This window comes from Oncorhynchus clarkii, chromosome 29 (genome assembly GCF_045791955.1).
Source record: "Oncorhynchus clarkii lewisi isolate Uvic-CL-2024 chromosome 29, UVic_Ocla_1.0, whole genome shotgun sequence".
NCBI lineage: Eukaryota > Metazoa > Chordata > Actinopteri > Salmoniformes > Salmonidae > Oncorhynchus > Oncorhynchus clarkii.
The window spans coordinates 20,357,202-20,379,827 of NC_092175.1; the positions used below are offsets into that span (position 1 = coordinate 20,357,202).

The following is a 22,626-nucleotide window of genomic DNA, read 5'->3' on the forward strand; positions in this document are numbered from 1 at the left end:
TGACTGGCTCAGCCAGGTTGTGCTAATCAGCCATTATCTGATGTAAACCGAGTGAACAAAACATTACGAACACCTTCCTAATATTGAGTTGCACTGCACTCCATTTTGCAGTGGATTTAACAAGTGACATCAATAAGGGATCATAGCTTTCGCCTGGTCAATCTATATGGAAAGAGCAGGTGGTCCTAATGTTTTGTACACTCAGTGTATGCATACTCACAGGCCCTCATGAGCTGGTAGACCTTCTCTGGGCAGCCCTCCGGCCGGTCCATGCGGTAGTCCTTCTCTAGGAGCTCATACACCTGGGAGAGGTCTATGCCAGGGTACGGAGACATCCCATAGGTGGCGATCTCCCATAGCAACACTCCAAACGCTGGGAGTTTGGGATGAAGTACAGAGATGAGTCAATTTTCATGCCAAAACAGGACTATTCATGACATTGTAATCGTAAACACTGAACAAAAATATAAAACGCAACAATTTGCACAATTTTACGGAGTTACAGTTCATAGAAGGAAATCAGTCAATTGAAATAAATGAATTAGGGCTAGAGTTGATCACGCTGTTGATTGTGGCCTGTTGTCCCACTCCTCTTCAATGGCTGTGCGAAGTTGCTGAATATTGCCGGGAACACGCTGTCATACACGTCGATCATCCCAGACATGCTCAATGGGTGACATGACTGGTGACATGACTGGTGAGTAATGCAGGCCTTGGTATGAACTGGGACATTTTCAGGAATTGTGTACAGATCCTTGCAACATGGGGCCGTACATCATCATGCTGGAACATGATGTAATGGCGGAGGATGAATGGCACGAGAATGGGCCTTAGGATCTCGTCAAGGTATCTGCATTCATAAATTGCCATCGATAAAATGCAATTATGTTGACTGTCTGTAGCTTAATGCCTGCCCTTACCATATGGAGCACTCTGATCATGTTGACATCAGCGAACCGCTCACCCACACAAGCCGTCTGTCGTCAGCCTGGTACAGTTGAAACCGGAATTCATCCATGAAGAGCACACGTGCTACTGTCCCATCAAAGGTGAGCATTTGCCCACTGAAGTCAGTGAACTACAGTCAGGTGAAGACCCTTGTGAGGACGACAAGCACGCAGTTGAGCTTCCCTGAGACGGCTTGTGATAGTTTGTGCAGAAATTCTTTGGTTGTGCAAACCCAGTTTCATCAGCTGTCTGGGTGGATGGTCTCAGACGATCCCAGAGGTGAAGAAGTCGAATGTGGAGGTCCTGGGCTGGCATGGTTACATGTGGTCTGTGGTTGTGAGGCCGATTGGATGTACTGCCAAATTCTCTAAGATGCCGTTGGAGGCAGCTTATGGAAGAGAAATGAACATGAAATTCTCTGGCAACAGTTCAGGTGGACATTCCTGCAGTCAGCCTGCCAATTGAACGCTCCCTCAAAACATCTGTGGCATTGTGTTGTGTGACAAAACTGCACATTTTGGTTCCATTTTATTGTCCCCAGCGCAAGGTGCACCTGTGTATTGATCATGCTATTTAATTTTAGAGAAAAGCTTTTTGTGCGTATGGAACATTTATGGAATCTTCACTTTACATGTTGCATTTATATTTTTGTTCAGTATAAGTCATTCTAAATACATTTGTCTTTGAATTACTGTCGCATCTCCAAACTCACCCCAGACGTCAGATTTGATGGAGAACTTGTTGTAGGCCAGGCTCTCCGGGGCAGTCCACTTGATGGGGAACTTGGCCCCAGCGTGGGCCGTGTACGTGTCCCCCGTCATCAGCCTGCTCAGCCCAAAGTCTGCCACCTTCACAAGGTGGTTCTCCCCTACCAGACAGTTACGGGCTGCTAGGTCCCTGGAGCAAAGAGAACATGGCGTCAAAGGCAGCACTATGTTTTTATTTCGGATGGCAATCTCTTCTAATATCCATGTCTTGAAGTGTTGGCGTTGCGTGCACACTTGAGCAAGCAGGGGAGTCTCGACAAGCTTGAAAATTGACGGCAGGACATAAATCATAACACCTTCTAGACCATCATAAAACATGCTGGGGCAAAGTCAATCTGACAGCAATAGCACACATACAGTGCATTCGGAAAGTATTCAGACCCCTTTACTTTTCCCACTTTGTTATGTTACAGCCTTATTCTAAAATGGATTAAATAAATACGAAATATCCCATAAAGACTACGTGAAAACAGGTTTTTAGAAATGTTTGCAAATTAACAATAAAAAAAAAATCATATCTTAATTACCTAAGTATTCAGACCCTTTGCTATGAGACTAGAAATTGAGCTCAGGTGCATCCTGTTTCTATTGATTATCCTTGATGTTTCTACAACTTAATTGGAGTGCACCTGAGGTAAATTCAATTGGTTGGACATGAGGACATGTCCCACAGTGGACAGTGCATGTCTGAGCAAAAACAAGCCATGAAGTCAAAGGAATTGTCCGTAGAGCTCCGAGACGGGATTGTGTCGAGGCACAGATCTGGGGAATGGTACCAAAAAATGTCTCAGCATTGAAGGTCCCCAAGAACATAGTGGCCCCCATACTTCTTAAAATGGAAGAAATTTGGAACCACAAAGACTCTTCCTAGAGCTGGCCGCCCAGCCAAACTGAGCAATCAGGGGAGAAGGGCCTTGGTCAGGGAGGTGACCAAGAACCCGATGATCACTGACAGAGCTCCAGAGTTCCTCTGTAGAGATTGGAGAACCTTCCAGAAGGACAATCTCTGCAGCACTCCACCAATCAGGCCTTTATGGTAGAGTGGCCAGATGGAAGCCACTCCTCAGTAAAAGGCACATGACAGCCCACTTGGAGATTGACAAAAGGCGCCTGAAGACTCTCAGACCATAAGAAACAAGATTCTCTGGTCTGATGAAACCAATATTCAACTCTTTGGCCTTAATGACAAGCATCACCTCTTGAGGAAACCTGGCACCATCCCTACGGTGAAGCATGTTGGCAGCATCATGCTGTGGGGATATTTTTTAGCAGTAGGGACTGGGAGACTAGTCAAGATCAAGGGAAAGATGAACGGCGCAAAGTACAGAGAGATCCTTGATGAAAACTTGCTCCAGAACGCTCAGGACCTCAAGACGGGAGAATGTTCACCTTCCAACAGAACAACGACCCTAAGCACACAGCTAAGACAACGCAGGAGTGGCTTCGGGACAAGTCTCTGAATGTCCTTGAGTGGCCCAGCCTGAGCCCACTTGAACACGATCAAACATCTCTGGAGAGACATGAAAATAGCTATGCAGCGACGCTCCCCATCCAACCTGACAGAGCTTGAGAGGATCTGCAGAGAAGAATGGAAGAAACTCCCCAAATACAGGTATGCTAAGCTTGTAGCGTCCTACCCAAGAAGACTCGAGGCTGTAATCGCTGCCAAAGGTGCTTCAACAAAGTACTGAGTAAATGGTCTGAATACTTATGGAAATGTTATCAGAAACAAAAGAAAAAAATTGCAACCAAAAACAACAGATTTTTCTTTGTCATTATGGGTTATTATGGGTTATTATGGGTTATTGTGTGTAGATTGATGAGGGGTAAAAAAAAAAACGATTTAATCCATTTTAGAACAAGGTTGTAACGTAAGAAAATTTGGGAAAAGTCAAGGGGTCTGAATACTTTCCAAATACACTGTATAATATCTTTGTCTGGGGGAAGAAGAGGACAGGTGATGAAAGAATGAAGCAGGAAAGATGAGTGATGGGTAAGAAATGGGAAGAAAGAGAATGTCATGTCTCACCTGTGGATGAAGTTCTTCCTCTCCAGGTACTCCATGGCGGAGGAGATCTGCGTGGCCATGTAGAGCAGCACCACAGCGTTCACCTCCTCCCTGTTACACTCCCTCAGGTAGTCCAGCAGGTTGCCATGGGTCATGAACTCAGTGATGATGTAGAACGGGGGCTCCCGCGTGCACACACCTGACAGAGAGACGACATTAGTTACAGAACTGACAATGGCAGTACAGAGTGGCTTTTCAGGAAGAGACATTTATAGGACATCTGCAACTGAAAAGTGTTGTCTCACAGTAACTCACCCAGTAGCTGTACCAGGTTGGGGTGTTTGATCTCCTTCATGACAGCAGCCTCCTTTAGGAACTCCTCCACCTCCATGGTGTCCTCCTGAGTGGGTGAAAACAGGACTAGATGGTCAACCACACACATCAGGAGAAAATACATTCAAACGGATGTATGAATGATGTATGAACATCTAGACTATAGGCCATCGTGACATGTTCCCAACATGGAACTACCTCTAGAAGCTTTCCAATAAGAATGTTTGCTCAGCAGATGTCTCTGTTCTACACCTACGTGGTACACTCAGCACAGTTACCAGGCTCAGATCCCATCATCTGAAACGCCACTCTTATCCTTCAACTGCCTAACTAATATTTCAGCAGCTAACAGACAATATTGTCTTTAACTCATTCTGATGGTCCAATCTCACTCCCTGAACTCCCAACAAACCCCAGAGACACGTCCCGTCTCCCTGCGTACCTTGAGGGTCTTGACGGCCACGGTGAGACTGTACTTCTTCCAGATCCCCTCGTAGACCTCTCCATACTGCCCTCCTCCCAGCTTGTGCTTCATGGTGATGTCGGTACGCTCCATCTCCCACTTGTCATAGTTGGGTGACACGCCGTAGATGGTGGGCTTGTTGCGTTTGGGCGCTGGGTAGTGCAGCGTGGTGATGAGGCCGTCAGCCACCGTGGAGTGGTGGTGCACCAGCTCTGCCAGGGTGTTGAAACGACTCTCAGATGACACGTATAGCTGGAGAGAGGGATAGGCCGTTTTGAGTTTACATTGTATGACTGTTTAGCCAATAACAGTAAGGAGATTCAGAAACACCAGAGTTGTGGTTTTAATTCCAGCTCAAGTTACTTAGGTCACTGTAAATGAAAGTGTCTGATAAATGAACATCTTATACTGCAGCAAGTATCATATGAACAAGTAGATATATTCTTCTGTAAAATGAAGCAACTGAACTGGCTGGATAATATATAGAATAGCAGCAGCACTCTCAAAAAGCACTGAGAGCACTTCCCAACTGCACACAATCTCTGGTGAGGGATCTTGGTCAAAGCTGACTGGACACAGTCTTTTCCATTGTCCATGTCTTACATAAGACCTCAGTCCCAGATCCTGTGGTCAGTGTGCTATGCATGGCCTGTTCCACTCTGGAAACACTTTATAGTAGTCTGCACATCTTCACAAATTGATTACTTTTTATAGTTTAACAGAATGTAATTGGATATAATGTATGTAGGTACTGACTCAGTAGACAGTGAACGAAAAACCTGAAGAGAGCAGCATCCGAAGGTCTTGAACAATGAAGAGACTCTCTCACATTTAGCCTAAAGCTCCAGCTTGATCACTTATGTAAGCAGGGCCTGTCTCTCAGGAACAATCATCCCAGCAGGGGATCCATTTCATTAACACAGGAATCTGGGCTGATCAGAATACTGTTGATCACTCAATTTGTGTTGTGTGGGGTGATATGAGGAGTGTTCCACAGACAGGAGAAGTGAGGTACAGATATTGGAAAAGTCTGCATTCCAGACGGCTGAATATAAGCACAGTGGGAGATAGTGGAACTGCAGGGGGTAGGGAGGGTGGGAGATTGAAAGTCTGTGTGTGCATGTGTTAAAGTATGTGTGTTATATATATATATATATATGCTGGTCTGTCCTTATCTGGTGGTTGCTGATCCTCTTGCTCACCTCTGTGCAGTGAGGAATGCTGGGATGCTGCGGTCAAGAGTGGGGAGAAGACTGCAGACGGATTATCCTAATGTTCATATAAGGCTTCTTTCTCGGTCTCCTTTCCTCATGACCACTTATAAGGGTTGGTGTAGCACACAAGCAGGGTGTGTCCTAGTCATATACGACCTCCTTTCCTTCAAGCCCCCGTCAAATTGAGGTAGAAAATACATGAGATGATAGGCTTCTACAATGAAAGATGATGATCGAGGTGAAAATATACTTGGTTGATACTGCACTATTGGGTACTTATTTTTCCCACTCCCTGCATCTTTCCTGGATTTGGTCCCCAGCATCTTTCTGGTACCTGTTGAGGTCAGTGGTCATGAAGGAGAGGCCATTTTAGAGTGTTGGAACGTAGGCCAATCAGCTCCAGACCTGCCATGTCCTCTCTAAATGAGCCTTTCCCAGAGGTGGTAGAATAAGCTGCTCTGTGGAGACCTCCACTAAAGCCCACTGACAGTGAGGCCACTTACAACTGCCGGGCCACTTACAACTGCCGGGCCACTTACAACTGCCGGGCCACTTACAACTGCCGGGCCACTTACAACTGCCGGGCCACTTACAACTGCTTACAAAAGCAGTGGCTGTTTAGGACTTGGGGACATAGTCTGTGGGGCATCATTTCATATAAACATGTGCTATGGTGATGTGATAGAATAGAGGTAAAATGTGTGTGTGTGTGTGTGTGTGTGTGTGTGTGTGTATCTTCACCTTCCCGTCGGAGGCTGTGTTGATCCTGTAGTGGTAGACGCGTCCCTCGTAGCGCAGTGAGATAGACCTCTGCCCGGGGCTGCTCTCGCTCTCCCTGACCAGGAAGCTGCCGTTGATACCAGAGCTGAGCAGGTACTCTGCTGCGTTGCGCGACACAGGCCCATGGTACCAGCTGTGCTTCTCCAGGCTGTTGACCGGGGTGATGTAGTTACTGGGCACCCAGCCCTGGCCGTGGTTGGTCTGCGCCTCGCACCACTCCCCATTATGGTTATAACCCAAAACTCGCAGCTTCTCTCCTGCACGGGGGACATGCCATTAGGGTGAAAGCAGGGGAAACTACAGGGGAAATCTACAGTGAGTATGGTAGGTGGTTTACATAGACACCACGCCAAGTATGCCTATATTTCAACTGGTTACAGGATAAACTTCACATGTAAAAGAGACTTGCTATAGAAAGGTTGCTTGCTATAAGTTACTAGTATAGTGACTATGTTCTGTATAAAGGTTCTACATTATACACAATTGAGGCTACGCTTGCAAGGAGACTGTGCCAACGGTTTTTCCATTGGAGTCATAGAGAAACATGAAAGTGTTAGTCTGAGGTGACACTATGCCACATGCTCACTATTCTGAGACTGAGCCAGGCTAGTCAATCCTTGACTCAGGAATCCACTGTATCTAATACAATGTTTACTCAGATTGCAACACTGGGTTTATTTCCATTGGTCTTGAGGTTAGCTGGGTTGACATCATAGTCTGCCCCCGGTTTTAGACTTAAGTTTACATAGTGGCTCAGCATAAAACTACAATAATACTATTTTCAATAGCTGTTAATATACTTATTTCTAAACTTTAAGATTCATCTGGGACTGAATAACTTGGAAGAATCTAACCCAACTCTTTAATTAAGAAGTAAGCTTATCCCCAAAATTATAAATGACATGACTACATAAATTAGATTTGTACCATGTTTTGTGCTGCTACCATGTTGGGCTGCTGCCATGTTGTTGTCATGTTGTGTTACTACCAGAGGTGTGGACTTGAGTCTCAAATATGATGACTTGCAACTCGACTTTAACACCAATGACTCGGGACTTAACTTGGACTTGAGCCTTTTGACTCAAACTGACTTGATACCTTCCTCATGTGTTGCTGCCATGCTGTGTTGTCATGTGTTGCTGCCATGCTGTGTTGTCATGTGTTGCTGCCATGCTGTGTTGTCATGTGTTGCTGCCATGCTGTGTTGTCATGTGTTGCTGCCATGCTGTGTTGTCATGTGTTGCTGCCATGCTGTGTTGTCATGTGTTGCTGCCATGCTGTGTTGTCATGTGTTGCTGCCATGCTGTGTTGTCATGTGTTGCTGCCATGCTGTGTTGTCATGTGTTGCTGCCATGCTGTGTTGTCATGTGTTGCTGCCATGCTGTGTTGTCATGTGTTGCTGCCATGCTGTGTTGTCATGTGTTGCTGCCATGCTGTGTTGTCATGTGTTGCTGCCATGCTGTGTTGTCATGTGTTGCTGCCATGCTGTGTTGTCATGTGTTGCTGCCATGCTGTGTTGTCATGTGTTGCTGCCATGCTGTGTTGTCATGTGTTGCTGCCATGCTGTGTTGTCATGTGTTGCTGCCATGCTGTGTTGTCATGTGTTGCTGCCATGCTGTGTTGTCATGTGTTGCTGCCATGCTGTGTTGTCATGTGTTGCTGCCATGCTGTGTTGTCATGTGTTGCTGCCATGCTGTGTTGTCATGTGTTGCTGCCATGCTGTGTTGTCATGTGTTGCTGCCATGCTGTATATATATATATCTATCCATCTATATATATATTTTTTTTTTTATCCCAACCCCTGTCCCCACAGGAGGCCTTTTGCCAGGCCACGATTGTAAATAACAATTGGTTCTTAACTGACTTGCATAGTTAAATAAAGGTTAAATTAAAAATAAAAAAATACCTTATTTCATATATTACATAACATTTTTAACATTTTTGGGATCTGTATTTCCTGGTCCTTTAAAGTGAATCTCTACATCCCATCCTCCATCACACTCTCTCCTGCAATGGTTTTCCAGCTGCTCCATTGGAAAGAACTTGTGTGTGAGCGGACAGCCAGGATGTGAGCGTCACAGGGAGAGATAGGGAACGGGACGCAAGTATGTGGATTTCCAGTCAGATATGTCACCCTCTAAACCCTCCCCATCCCCCTGGGAGGACACTGTACCCATCTCAGCACAGTCACAAGTTTAAGGAAAAGAAAAACAATCATGCTCACGCATACTGTCTGTCCTGTTTAACTGCTGCTGCTGAGGGCCGTATTGCACATTGACCCCATGACCAGTGACTGAGGCAGATCCCTGACCACAATATGCCCAGAGGGAGTATTTTCACAAAGCCTGATGCTCTCTGGGCTATGATGGACGGTTTTATTGTTAATCGTTTCAGAGCACAGAAACGGTTTTCTGACAGCTGTCTGGATGGAAAATGAATATATTCTCACAGAGACAGACTCACAGAGACAGACTCACAGAGACAGACTCACAGAGACAGACTCACAGAGACAGACTCACAGAGACAGACTCACAGCGCAGAGCTGGGGGCTGTTCCATTTCATGTCACGTCATAGTAGTGAAACTCAATTCCTGAATTGACAAGAATTTTAGGATATTGATCCCAACTCCCACCAAGAGAATCTCTCGTCTCCCCACATACACACACCATTTTCTTACCTTTAGTTATGCTGAGAGTGTTGTCCCCACTGGCCACAAAGTCATAAAGAGCAACAAACAAGTTGGGGTCATTCTCGCTGGGTCCGGCCAAAAGATTTTCTTTGGAGTTCCAGCGGGCCGCTTCGGTCAGACCCTGGGGCTCAAAGTCTGGTCTCTGGAGAGCTTCTGGAACACACATCAGACAGGTCTTTATCTATTAAACAAGTGGACTTTGGGGGAAAAAAGAGAGATCTGGAGAGTCGATCAGATCCGTGTTAAATAAACCAACAACTAATCAGGCGAATATCCTTCCTATCACCTTGTCAAAGAAACATAGCCTGGGGTCCAGTCTGTTTAGCTTTCTTTCCACACCTGGAATAACGTCAAATCCATCAGGATTTGGCAAGAGAGCAGAAACAGACTTGCACCCATCAAATACAAACAGAGAAAGCAGAAAAAACTATGTCAATGCGCTGGCATTTCAGAACAGGTATTGTCACTGCTTCAGTCTATTCCATGGACACACACAAACACATTCACACCTGTGTGCGTTCTGTGTATTTAAAACAATATATACTCCAGAGAACCACCCCACGTCACATCGAAGGAACATTTCCCCGAAAAAGGTTTCATGGTTGCACCATTGTCCTGGACTGCACAGCTACTGTGATTTGACTATGGTATTAAAGGCAGCAACAGTAATGAAGTCCAATAACGTAGTCCACCTCTCTACCACCTGTACGATTCATTTCCTGGAGTTCCAGGCTTTCCTTTCAATTTTAAGACTTTGTTTTCAATAACAAGACTCTCCAATAAGAGTTGGCCCATCATAATTTTGTGGTGAGAGGGGAATTTCGAGCTGCGTTAAGCTTCCAATTAGGACTGGAATAACACCGTAAGAGATAATCGACACTTCAGCCACAGATTACGCTCATTATACTCAAATAATGTGACTCAGAGGGCTTTGGATGCTACGTCAAGGTTACCAGAACTGGAATAAGTTGCAGGGAGGTGGAAATATAGAGAAGGAAAGAGAAAGGGAAAGAGATAGAAGACGGAATTTTTACTGAACCCCGGCTGGCCCACACAGTGACTTCATTTTGTGGCTCCTCTGTCAGCACACATTCACACCTTGCATCTCTCACAACACATGTCCTCAGCTCGGGCAGTAGGACCAGAGAGAAGCATTTGATCATCTGCCGAGGCCATAGAGATACCCGAGAGAAAGGACAAAAGCTATGAGTAAAATATTAAATTCAAGAGAAAGGCATGCTGTGATATATTGAACCCTGGCAGAGCACGGATCCTTGATTGTTATGATTTTTATCTCAAATCAAAGTTTGTCACATGTGCCGAATACAACAGGGAAATGCTTACTTACAAGCCCTTAGCCAACAATGGGGGGGGGGGGGCAATGCCAATAGGCTGAGTAGTAATTTGATTAGCTGTTCAGGAGTCTTATGGCTTGAGGGGTAGACGCTGTTAAGAAGTCTTTTGGACCTAGACTTGGCGCTCCGGTACCGCTTGCCGTGCAGTAGCAGAGAGCACAGTCTATGACTTGGGTGGCTGGAGTCTGACAATTTTTAGGGCCTTCCTCTGACACCGCCTGAGGTCCTGGATGGCAGGAAGCTTGGCCCCAGTGATGTACCACCTTGCGGTTGGAGGCTGAGCAGTTGCCATACCAGGCAGTGATGCAATCAGTCAGGATGCTCTCGATGGTGCAGCTGTAGAACCTTTTGAGGATCTGAGGACCCATGCCAGATCTTTTCAGTCTCCTGAGGGGGAATAGGCTTTGTCGTGCCCTCTTCCCGACTGTCTTGGTGTGTTTGGACCATGATTGTTTGTTGTTGATGTGGACACCAAGGAACTTGAAGCTCTCAACCTGCTCTACTACAGCCCTGTCGATGAGAATAGGGGCGTGCTCGGCCCTCCTTTTCCTGTAGTCCACAATCCTCTCCTTTGTCTTGAGAGATTGTTGTCCTGGCACCACACGGCTAGGTCTCTGACCTCCCTATAGGCGGTCTCATTGTTGTCGGTGATCAGGCCTACCACTGTTGTGTCATCGGCAAACTTAATGGTGGTGTTGGAGTCGTGCCTGGCCATGCAGTCATGAGTGAACAGGGAGACAGAAGGGGACTGACTACACACCCTTGAGGGGCCCCTGTGTTGAGGATCAGTGTGGCAGATGTGTTGTTGCCTACCCTTACCACCTGGGGCGGCCTGTCAGGAAGTTCAGGATTCAGTTGCAGAGGGAGGTGTTTAGTCCCATGGTCCTTAGCTTAGTGATAAGCTTTGTGGGCACTACGGTGTTGAACGCTGAGATGAATAACATTTTCACATAGGTGTTCCTTTTGTCAAGGTGGGAAAGGGCATAGTGGAGTGCAATAGAGATTGCAACATCTGTGGATCTGTTGGGGCGGTATGCAAATTGGAGTGGGTCTGGGGTTTCTGGGATGATGGTGTTGATGTGAGCCATGACCAGCCTTTCAAAGAACTTCATGGCTGCAGACGTGAGTATTCATTTAGGCAGGTTACCTTAGTGTTCTTGGGCACAGGGACTATGGTGGTCTGCTTGAAACGTGTTGGTATTACAGACTCAGTCAGGGACAGGTTGAAAATGTCAGTGAAGACACATGCCAGTTGGTCAGCGCATGCTCGGAGTATACATCCTGGTAATCCGTCTGGCCTTGCGGCCTTGTGAATGTTGACCTGTTTAAAAGTTCTTACTCACATCGGCTACGAAGAGCGTGATCACACCGTCGTCTAGAACAGCTGATGCTCTCGTGCATGTTTCAGTGTTACTTGCCTCGAAGCGATCATATAAGTAATTTAGCTCGTCTGGTAGGCTCGTGTCACGGGGCAGCTCGCAGCAGTGCTTCCCTTTGTAGTCTGTGATAGTTTGCAAGCTCTGCCACATCCGACGAGCGTCGGAGCCAGTGTTGTACGATTCAATCTTAGTCCTGTATTGACGCTTTACCTGATTGATGGTACGTCGGAGGGCATAGCAAGATTTCTAATAAGCTTCCGGGTTAGAGTCTCGCTCCTTGAAAGCAGCAGCTCTACCCTTTAGCTCAGTGTGGATGTTGCCTGTAATCCATAGCTTCTGCTTGGGGTATGTAGTAGAGGTCGACCGATTATGATTGTTCAACGCCGATACCGATTATTGGAGGACCAAAAAAGCCGATACCGATTAATCGGACGATTTAAAAAAAAAATGTATTTGTAACAATGACAATTACAACAATACTGAATTAACACTTATTTTAACTTAATATAATACATTAATATAATACATCAATAAAATCAATTTAGCCTCAAGTAGATAAAAAAAAAAATATATATATATGTATACACATACACACACACAGTGGGGCAAAAAAGTATTTAGTCAGCCACCAATTGTGCAAGTTCTCCCACTTCAAAAGATGAGAGAGGCCTGTAATTTTCATCATAAGTACACTTCAACTATGACAGGCAAAAATGAGAAAAGAAAAACCAGAAAATCACATTGTAGGATTTTTAATGAATTTATTTGCAAATTATGGTGGAAAATAAGTATTTGGTCACCTACAAACAAGCAAGATTTCTGGCTCTCACAGACATGTAACTTCTTCTTTAAGAGGCTCCTCTGTCCTCCACTCGTTACCTGTATTAATGGCACCTGTTTGAACTTGTTATCAGTATAAAAGACACCTGTCCACAACCTCAAACAGTCACACTCCAAACTCCACTATGGCCAAGACCAAAGAGCTGTCAGAGGACACCAGAAACAAAATTGTAGACCTGCACCAGGCTGGGAAGACTGAATCTGCAATAGGTAAGCAGCTTGGTTTGAAGAAATCAACTGTGGGAGCAATTATTAGGAAATGGAAGACATACAAGACCACTGATAATCTCCCTCGATCTGGGGCTCCACACAAGATCTCACCCCGTGGGGTCAAAATGATAACAAGAACGGTGAGCAAAAATCCCAGAGCCACACGGGGGGACCTAGTGAATGACCTGCAGAGAGCTGGGACCAAAGTAACAAAGCCTACCATCAGTAACACGCTATGCCGCCAGGGACTCAAATCCTGCAGTGCCAGACGTGTCCCCCTGCTTAAGCCAGTACATGTCCAGGCCCGTCTGAAGTTTGCAAGAGAGCATGTGGATGATCCAGAAGAAGATTGGGAGAATGTCATATGGTCAGATGAAACCAAAATATAACTTTTTGGTATAAACTCAACTCGTCATGTTTGGAGGACAAAGAATGCTGAGTTGCATCCAAAGAACACCATACCTAATGTGAAGCATGGGGGTGGAAACATCATGCTTTGGGGCGGTTTTTCTGCAAAGGGACCAGGACGACTGATCCGTGTAAAGGAAAGAATGAATGGGGCCATGTATCGTGAGATTTTGAGTGAAAACCTCCTTCCATTAGCAAGGGCATTGAAGTTGAAACGTGGCTGGGTCTTTCAGCATGACAATGATCCCAAACACACCACCCGGGCAACGAAGGGGTGGCTTCGTAAGAAGCATTTCAAGGTCTTGGAGTGGCCTAGCCAGTCTCCAGATCTCAACCCCATAGAACATCTTTGGAGGGAGTTGAAAGTCCGTGTTGCCCAGCAACAGCCCCAAAACATCACTGCTCTAGAGGAGATCTGCATGGAAGAATGGGCCAAAATACCAGCAACAGTGTGTGAAAACCTTGTGAAGACTTAGAGAAAACATTTGACCTCTGTTATATACCCTTTGTTGGCAATGACAAAGTATTGAGATAAACTTTTGTTATTGATCAAATACTTATTTCCACCATAATTTGCAAATAAATTCATAAAAAATCCTACAATGTGATTTTCTGGATTTTTTTCCTCATTTTGTCTGTCATAGTTGAAGTGTACCTACGATGAAAATTACAGGTCTCTCATCTTTTTAAGTGGGAGAACTTGCACAATTGGTGGCTGACTAAATACTTTTTTGCCCCACTGTATATATATATATTTTTTTTAAATCGGCGCCCCAAAAAAACTATTTCCGATTGTTATGAACAATTAATTATCGCAGATTTCAAGTTGTCGATCTCTAGTATGTAGGTACAGTCACTGTGGGGAGGGGGGGGGGGAAGAGTCATCAGTGCACTTATTGGTGAAGCCAGTGACCGATGTGGTGTACTCCTCAATGCCATCGGAAGAATCCCGGAACATATTCCAGTCTGTGCTAGCAAAACAATCCTGTAGCTTAGCATCTGCTTCATTTGACCATTGTTTTTATTGACCGAGTCACTTGTGCTTCCTGCTTTAGTTTTTACTTGTAAGCAGGAATCAGGTGGCTAGGATTATGGTCAGATTTGCCAAATGGAGGGCGAGGGAGAGCTTTGTACGTGTCTCTTTGTGTGGAGTAAAGGTGGTAGAAATGAGGTAAAACGGATATAAGTTTCCCTCCATGAGAGTCCCCGGCCACTAAGAGCGCCACCTCTGGATGAGCGTTTTCCTGTTTGCTTACGACCGTATACAGCTCATTGAGTGCGGTCTTAGTACCAGCATTGGTTTGTGGTGGTAAATAGACAGCTACGAAGAACATAGATGAAAACTAGGGTGGTCTACAGATTATCATAAGATACTCTACACCTTAGGCGATCAAAACCTTGAGACATCTTTAGATTTCGTGCACCAGCTGTTGTTTACAAATATACATAGACCTCCATCCCTTGTCTTACCAGAGGCTGATATTCTATCCTGCCAAAAAAGCGTAAAATCCGCCAGCTTGATGTTAATCATGTCATCGTTCAGCCACAACTCGGTGAAACATAAGATATTACAGTTTTTAATATCCCGTTGGTAGGATATAAGTGCTCGTAGCTCGTGTATTTTGTTATCCAATGATTGCACGTTGGCTTATAGGACTGATGGTAAAGGCAGATTACCCACTCGCCGTCAGATCCTCAAAAAGGCACCCAGACCTATGTCCCCAATATCTCGGTCTCTTTCACCTGAGAATGGCGGAGATTTGGGCCTTGTCGGGTGTCTGGAGTAAATCCTTCGCGTCCGACTCGTTAAAGAAAAAATCTTGGTCCAGTACAAGGGGAGTAATCGCTATCCTGATATCCAGAAGCTCTTTTCGGTCATAAGAGACGGTGGCAGAAACATTATGTACAAAATAAGTTACAAATTACGCGAAAACACACAATAACACAATTGGTTAGGGGACCGTAAAAAGACAGCCATCTCTTCCGATGCCACCACATTTGTATCTTATGTCAAACCAACACCTTTTGTGTAGGTGAGAAGTGTTCGGTGGTTAACTGAGCCCTAACAGAGTTACCTGGTGAAATGCAGAGGGAGGCTATTTGGTGATCTACTGAGGAGCCACATTACATGATGAGATCCACTGAGGGAGAATTATTCTATTTAAAAAAAAAAAAAAAAACTTTTGTTTATCTAGGCAAGTCAGTTAAGAACAAATTTTTATTTACAATGACGGTCTACACCGGCCAAACCCGGACGACGCTGGGCCAATTGTGCGCTGCCCTATTGAACTCCCAATTACGGCCGGTTGTGATACAGCCTGAATTCGAACCAGGGTGTCTGTAGTGCCTTAGACCGCTGCGCCACTCGGGAGCCCCCTGAGAAAGATGGTCACCACACACAGCTGACAGTCTGGGCACTAGGCTCTCTAACTGGGCACATGACAGAGATTAGGGATGTGCATGATTAACATTCCTGGGGAGTGTGAGATAAGAGCAGAGGCATCGCAACACGTTCTGCTCCCCAGCACTATGCACTGGAAGAGCAGGAATATTCAACTGTAGGTTCACACATTAATTTTAAAAAATAGAAAATTTAGACAGAGTTAACACATTTTGAATAGCATACCTAGAGTAGAGGTTTATCTTATTTCTAATGATGTCGACATTATTTCTCAACTCCTAATATTGAGCTAATTACACTCACTGGAGTATCTGACATAGGGTTTGGAAAGGTACCCGCAAATAGGCTACCAGTGTGGGAAGTGCCGCTGGCTGCTAGTAAGCTTTCTTGACTGCATTTAAATCAGCTAATAGTGCTGAGCGATTAACAGTAATTCTGTTTTTTGGGGGTTATTAAATTACTAATTGACCGACATCGGTCCAATTATTTGAATTCCATTCAGATCTGTTTTTTTGTGCACCCAACATGTACCTGTCTCTAGAGAGAAATCAAATCATTCACGAAAGAAATCAAGAACTATGTGGGAAGCTGGGCTGAAGGGAGTTGTAGTTTTCACTAAGCAAATATTCACTCTAGTTAAGCACAGACACGTGGTAATTAACTACAATGATCATAATCCATTATGCCAGTTTTTTCATTTCAGAAGGGAAGAGGCGAAACGAGAAGTTTCACTCTGTCAAACGGTTAAATGGGCATGATTTGGAAAGGCACACATCTGTCTATATAAAAGTCCCACAGTTGACAGTGCATGTCTGAACGAAAACCAAGTCATGAGGTCGAAGGAATTGTCTGTGGAGTTCCGAGAAAAGGATTGTGTGGAGGCACAGATCTGTGGAAGGGTTACAAAACCTTTCTGCAGCAAGAACACAGTGGCCTCCATCATTCTTAAATGGAAGAAGTTTGGAACCACCACGACTCTTCCTACAGCTGGCAGCCCGGCCAAACTGAGCAATCGGGGGAGAAGGGACATGGTCAGGGAGGTGACCAAGACCCAGATGGTCACTCTGACAGAGCTCCAGAGTTCCTCTGTGGAGATGGGAGAACTTTCCAAAAGGGCAACAATCTCTGCAGCACTCCATCAATGAGGCCTTTATGGTAGAGCGGCCAGACGGAAGCCACTCCTCAGTAAAAAGCTCAAGGGAGAACCAAGATTCTCTGCTCTGATGAAACCAAGATTGAACTCTTTGGCCTTAATGCCAAGCGTCATGACTGGAGGAAACCTGGCACCATCCCTCCGGTGAAGCATGGTAGAAGCATCATGCTGTGGGGATGTTTTTCAGCGGCAGGGACTGGGAGACTAATCAGGATCAAGGGAAAGATGAACGGAGCAAAGTACAGAGATTTTCTTGATGAAAACCTGCTCCAGAAAGCTCAGGACCTCAGACTGGGGTGGAGGTTCACCTTCCAAGAGAACAACGACCCTAAGCACACAGCCAAGGCAACACAGGAGTGGCTTCGGGAGAAATCTCTCAAAGTCCTTGAGTGGCCCAGCCAGAGCCCGGTCTTGAACCCTATCGAACATCTCTGGAGAGACCTGAAAATAGCTGTGCAGTGACGCTCCCCATCCAACCTGACAGCGCTTGAGAGGATCTGCAGAGAATGGGAGAAACTCCAAAAATACAGGTGTGCCAAGCTTGTAGCTTAATACCCAAGACTCAAGGCTGTAATCAATGCCAAAGGAGCTTCAACCAAGTACTGATTAAAGGGTCTGAATACTTCGCTTTTTTTTTATATAAATATGCAAAAATCTTTAAAATCCTGTTTTTGCTTTGTCATTATGAGGTATTGTGTATAGATTGATGAGGGGGGCACAAAAACAATTTATTCAACTTTAGAATAAGGCTGTGATGTAACAAAATGAAAAAAGTCAAGGGGTCTGAATACTTTCTGATAGCACTGTAAATGTCCATGAATATTTTATATGTTTTGACCTGTCCCCAAATTAATATAGTTGGTTCAGAATTCGTTTTGATAGTACAACCTGGGTGTCCTGATCTTGTCTGGTGTGGATGGACAAAATCAACATGCGCGTGATGGCAGACGTGTGCCCGGTCTAGTCAGCATGTACAGTGGCTTGCGAAAGTATTCAACCCCCTTGGCATTTTTCCTATTTTGTTGCCTTACAATCTGGAATGAAAATAGATTTTTTTGGGGGGGTTGTATCATTTGAGATACACAACATGCCTACCACTTTGAAGATGCAAAATATTTTTTTATTGTGAAACAAGCTAGAAATAAGACAAAAAAACTGAAAACTTGAGCGTGCATAACTATTCACCCCCCCCCCCCCCAAAGTCAATACTTTGTAGAGCCACCTTTTGTAGCAATTACAGCTGTAAGTCTCTTGGGGTATGTCTCGATAAGCTTGGCACATCTAGCCACTGGGATTTTTGCCCGTTCTTCAAGGCAAAACTGTTCCAGTTCCTTCACGTTGGATTGGTTCTGCTGGTGTACAGCAATATTTAAGTCATACCACAGATTCTCAATTAGATTGAAGCCTGGGCTTTCACTAGGCCAGTCCAAGACATTTAAATGTTTCCCCTTAAACCACTCGAGTGTTGCTTTAGCAGTATGCTTAGGGTCATTGTCCTGCTGGAAGGTGAACCTCCGTCCCAGTCTCAAATCTCTGGAAGACTGAAACAGGTTTCCCCCAAGAATTTCCCTGTATTTAGTGCCATCCATTATTCCTTCAATTCTGACCAGTTTCCCAGTCCCTACCAATGAAAAACATTCCCACAGCATGATGCTGCCACCACCATGCTTCACTGTGGGGATGGTATTCTCAGGGGGTTTGAGAAGGGTGTTGTATTTGCGCCAGACATAGTGTTTTCCTTGATGGCCAAAAATATACATTTTAGTATCATCTGAACAGAGTACCTTCTTCCATATGTTTGGGGAGTCTCCCACATGCCTTTCGGCAAACACCAAACGTGTTTGCTTTTTTTTCTCTTAAGCAATGGCTTTCTTCTGGCCACTCCTCTGTAAAGCCCAGCTCTGTGAAGTGTACGGCTTAAAGTGGCTTCTCCGCGGAGGAGCTTTGCAGCTCCTTCAGGGTTATCTTTGGTCTCTTTGTTGCCTCTCTGATTAATGCCCCCCTTGCCAGTTCCATTTTCATTTCAATTCACCAATTTTGACTATTTTGTTTATGTCCACTACATGAAATCCACATAAAAATCCATTCAAATTACAGGTTGTAATGCAACAAAATAGGAAAAACGCCAAGGGGGATGAATACTTTTGCAAGGCACTGTAATAGGCTAAGTTAAAGTTTACACTTCCTATTCCAATTATGTAGGCTTGGGCGGTGTACCATATACCCGGGTATTTGGAAAAAGCCATGGGATGGTTTTTCAATACCATCAAAACTGTGTCTGAAGTTTCTTTATAAACTTTAATATTTGTAGCTACTTTTTAAGTAAATACCGGCAGTCAACTTGTGCAATACATTAGGAGATAAAGACTGCGTTCTATTTTACCTGTCAAAATGTTTCATTATGAAGCTTACCGGTAGACCCCAGTCATGTGGTGTTTATTTACAAGCACACAACGACGAGATACCGGAGCCTTGTCACTCACTGTTGTGCAGGACGTGCCAGGTGATCTAGTTACAGTATGGAATTCACAATTAAAATGTTGCCAGCTAAATATCTTAGAAACTATAACTATTAAGGTAAATGCACAACTGCAGTTTATTTTTTTAATTTAGTAGCTAGTTAACCACTTAGCTATCTTCTTCCAAAATCAAGCTTTGTTTGGTAACAGCACAAAATCCCCCCATGGATCAAGAGCATTGCTATCTAATATTTGTTTTGTGTTTGCAGCAAAAAAAAAAATGTAGGTACTTGTATTTAATTATGAGCTGGGATGTCTGTCCTGAAAATACAGTAATTTAGGTCAGAGACTCTAAAAACGTTGCACTGCGCTCATTAGCATTTATTTAGCATTCTCCATGGGATTTTACATGTACTTGTTAGCATTGCTAACCTTCAGGTTACAGAGGCTGTGGGGTTAGAAAACAGTGCCCTTTGTGTTCAGTGTGAAGGTATAACAATCAGGATACCCCCGAGGCCTAGTAGGGAGGTCAAAATAATGGAAAACTATCAACCAAATCTATTTATTTGGCAAGGAGAATGTTGATTACTTCTCCTTGCCATTATGACCCAAACTTAAGGAAAGCTTTGACTATGTACAGACTCATTGAACATAGGCAGACCTGGCTCTCAATAGCAAGGCTATTTGCACACTGCCCACAAAATCAGGTGGAAACTGAGCTGCACTTGCTAACCTCCTGTCAAATGTATGACCATATTAGAGACACATATTTCACTAAAATTACAGATCCACAAAGAATTCGAAAACAAACCTGATTTTGTTCAACTCCCATATCTACTGGGTGAAATACCACAGTGTACCATCATAGCAGCAATATTTGGGACCTGTTGCCACAAGAAAAGGGAAACCAGTGAAGAACAAACACCATTGTAAATTAACCTATATTTATGTTTATTTATTTTCCCTTTTGTACTTTAACCATTTGTACATTGTTACAACACTGTATATATATATATATATATATATATATATATATATATATATATATATATATATATATATATATATATACACACACACTGCTCAAAAAAATTATGGGAAATTATAGGCAATTAGCAAGACACCCCCAATAAAGGAGTGGTTCTGCAGGTGGTGACCACAGACCACTTCTCAGTTCCTATGCTTCCTGGCTGATGTTTTGGTCACTTTTGAATGCTGGTGGTGCTTTCACTCTAGTGGTAGCATGAAACGGAGTCTACAACCCACACAAGTGGCTCAGGTAGTGCAGCTCATCCAGGATGGCACATCAATGCGAGCTGTGGCAAGAAGGTTTGCTGTGTCTGTCAGAGTAGTGTCCAGAGCATGGAGGCGCTACCAGGAGACAGGCCAGTACATCAGGAGGCATGGAGTAGGCCGTAGGAGGGCAACAACCCAGCAGCAGGACAGCTACCTCCACCTTTGTGCAAGGAGGAGCAGGAGGAGCACTGCCAGAGCCCTGCAAAATGACCTCCAGCAGGCCACAAATGTGCATGTGTCTGCTCAAACGGTCAGAAACAGACTCCATGAGGGTGGTATGAGGGCCCGACGTCCAAATCAAATCAAATCAAATTTTATTTGTCACATACACATGGTTAGCAGATGTTAATGCGAGTGTAGCGAAATGCTTGTGCTTCTAGTTCCGACAATGCAGTAATCTAACTAACAATTCCAAAACTACTGTCTTGTACACAGTGTAAGGGGATAAAGAATATGTACATAAGGATATATGAATGAGTGATGGTACAGAGCAGCATAGGCAAGATACAGTAGATGATATCGAGTACAGTATGTACAAATGAGATGAGTATGTAAACAAAGTGGCATAGTTTAAAGTGGCTAGTGATACATGTATTACATAAGGATACAGTCGATGATATAGAGTACAGTATATACGTATGCATATGAGATGAATAATGTAGGGTAAGTAACATTATATAAGGTAGCATTGTTTAAAGTGGCTAGTGATATATTTACATCATTTCCCATCAATTCCCATTATTAAAGTGGCTGGAGTTGAGTCAGTGTCAGTGTGTTGGCAGCAGCCACTCAGTGTTAGTGGTGGCTGTTTAACAGGCCGATGGCCTTGAGATAGAAGCTGTTTTTCAGTCACTCGGTCCCAGCTTTGATGCACCTGTACTGACCTCGCCTTCTGGATGATAGCGGGGTGAACAGGCAGTGGCTCGGGTGGTTGTTGTCCTTGATGATCTTTATGGCCTTCCTGTGACATCGGGTGGTGTAGGTGTCCTGGAGGGCAGGTAGTTTGCCCCCGGTGATGCGTTGTGCAGACCTCACTACCCTCTGGAGAGCCTTACGGTTGAGGGAGGTGCAGTTGCCATACCAGGCGGTGATACAGCCCGCCAGGATGCTCTCGATTGTGCATCTGTAGAAGTTTGTGAGTGCTTTTGGTGACAAGCCAAATTTCTTCAGCCTCCTGAGGTTGAAGAGGCGCTGCTGCGCCTTCTTCACGATGCTGTCTGTGTGAGTGGACCAATTGTGGGGGTTGTGCTTACAGCCCAACACCGTGCAGGACGTTTGGCATTTGCCAGAGAACACCAAGATTGGCAAATTCGCCACTGGCGCCCTGTGCTCTTCACAGATGAAAGCAGGTTCACACTGAGCACGTGACAGATTTGACAGAGTCTGGAGACCTCGTGGAGAACGTTCTGCTGCCTGCAACATCCTCCAGCATGACCGGTTTGGCGGTGGGCCAGTCATGGTGTGGGGTGGCATTTCTTTGGGGGGCTGCAAAGCCCTCCATGTGCTCGCCAGAGGTAGCCTGACTGCCATTAGGTACAGAGATGAGATCCTCCGACCCCTTGTGAGACCATATGCTGGTGCGGTTGGCCCTGGGTTCCTCCTAATGCAAGACAATGCTAGACCTCATGTGGCTGGAGTGTGTCAGCAGTTCCTGCAAGAGGAAGGCATTGATGCTATGGACTGGCCCGCCCGTTCCCCACACCTGAATCCAATTGAGCACATCTGGGACATCATGTCTTGCTCCATCCACCAACGCCACGTTGCACCATAGACTGTCCAGGAGTTGGCGGATGCTTTAGTCCAGGTCTGGGAGGAGATCCTTCAGGAGACCATCCACCACCTCATCAGGAGCATGCCCAGGCGTTGTAGGGAGGTCATAGAGGCACGTGGAGGCCACACACACTACTGAGCCTCATTTTGAC

General features: G+C 44.9%; 1 protein-coding gene across 2 annotated transcripts in view; it reads right to left on the reverse strand.

Annotated features, from left to right (window-relative positions):
• Positions 1-22,626, reverse strand: part of LOC139388717 (tyrosine-protein kinase ABL1-like) — a 62,099-nt gene that overhangs the window by 3,331 nt on the left and 36,142 nt on the right. For both annotated transcript variants that reach the window (XM_071135574.1, XM_071135575.1), the window contains exons 2-8: positions 9,192-9,356; positions 6,475-6,770; positions 4,499-4,771; positions 4,039-4,123; positions 3,745-3,922; positions 1,661-1,845; positions 221-373 (exon numbers count right to left, since the gene is read on the reverse strand). In XM_071135574.1, coding sequence (XP_070991675.1) covers positions 221-373; positions 1,661-1,845; positions 3,745-3,922; positions 4,039-4,123; positions 4,499-4,771; positions 6,475-6,770; positions 9,192-9,356 — 1,335 coding nt within the window. The remainder of the gene's footprint in view (positions 1-220; positions 374-1,660; positions 1,846-3,744; positions 3,923-4,038; positions 4,124-4,498; positions 4,772-6,474; positions 6,771-9,191; positions 9,357-22,626) is intronic.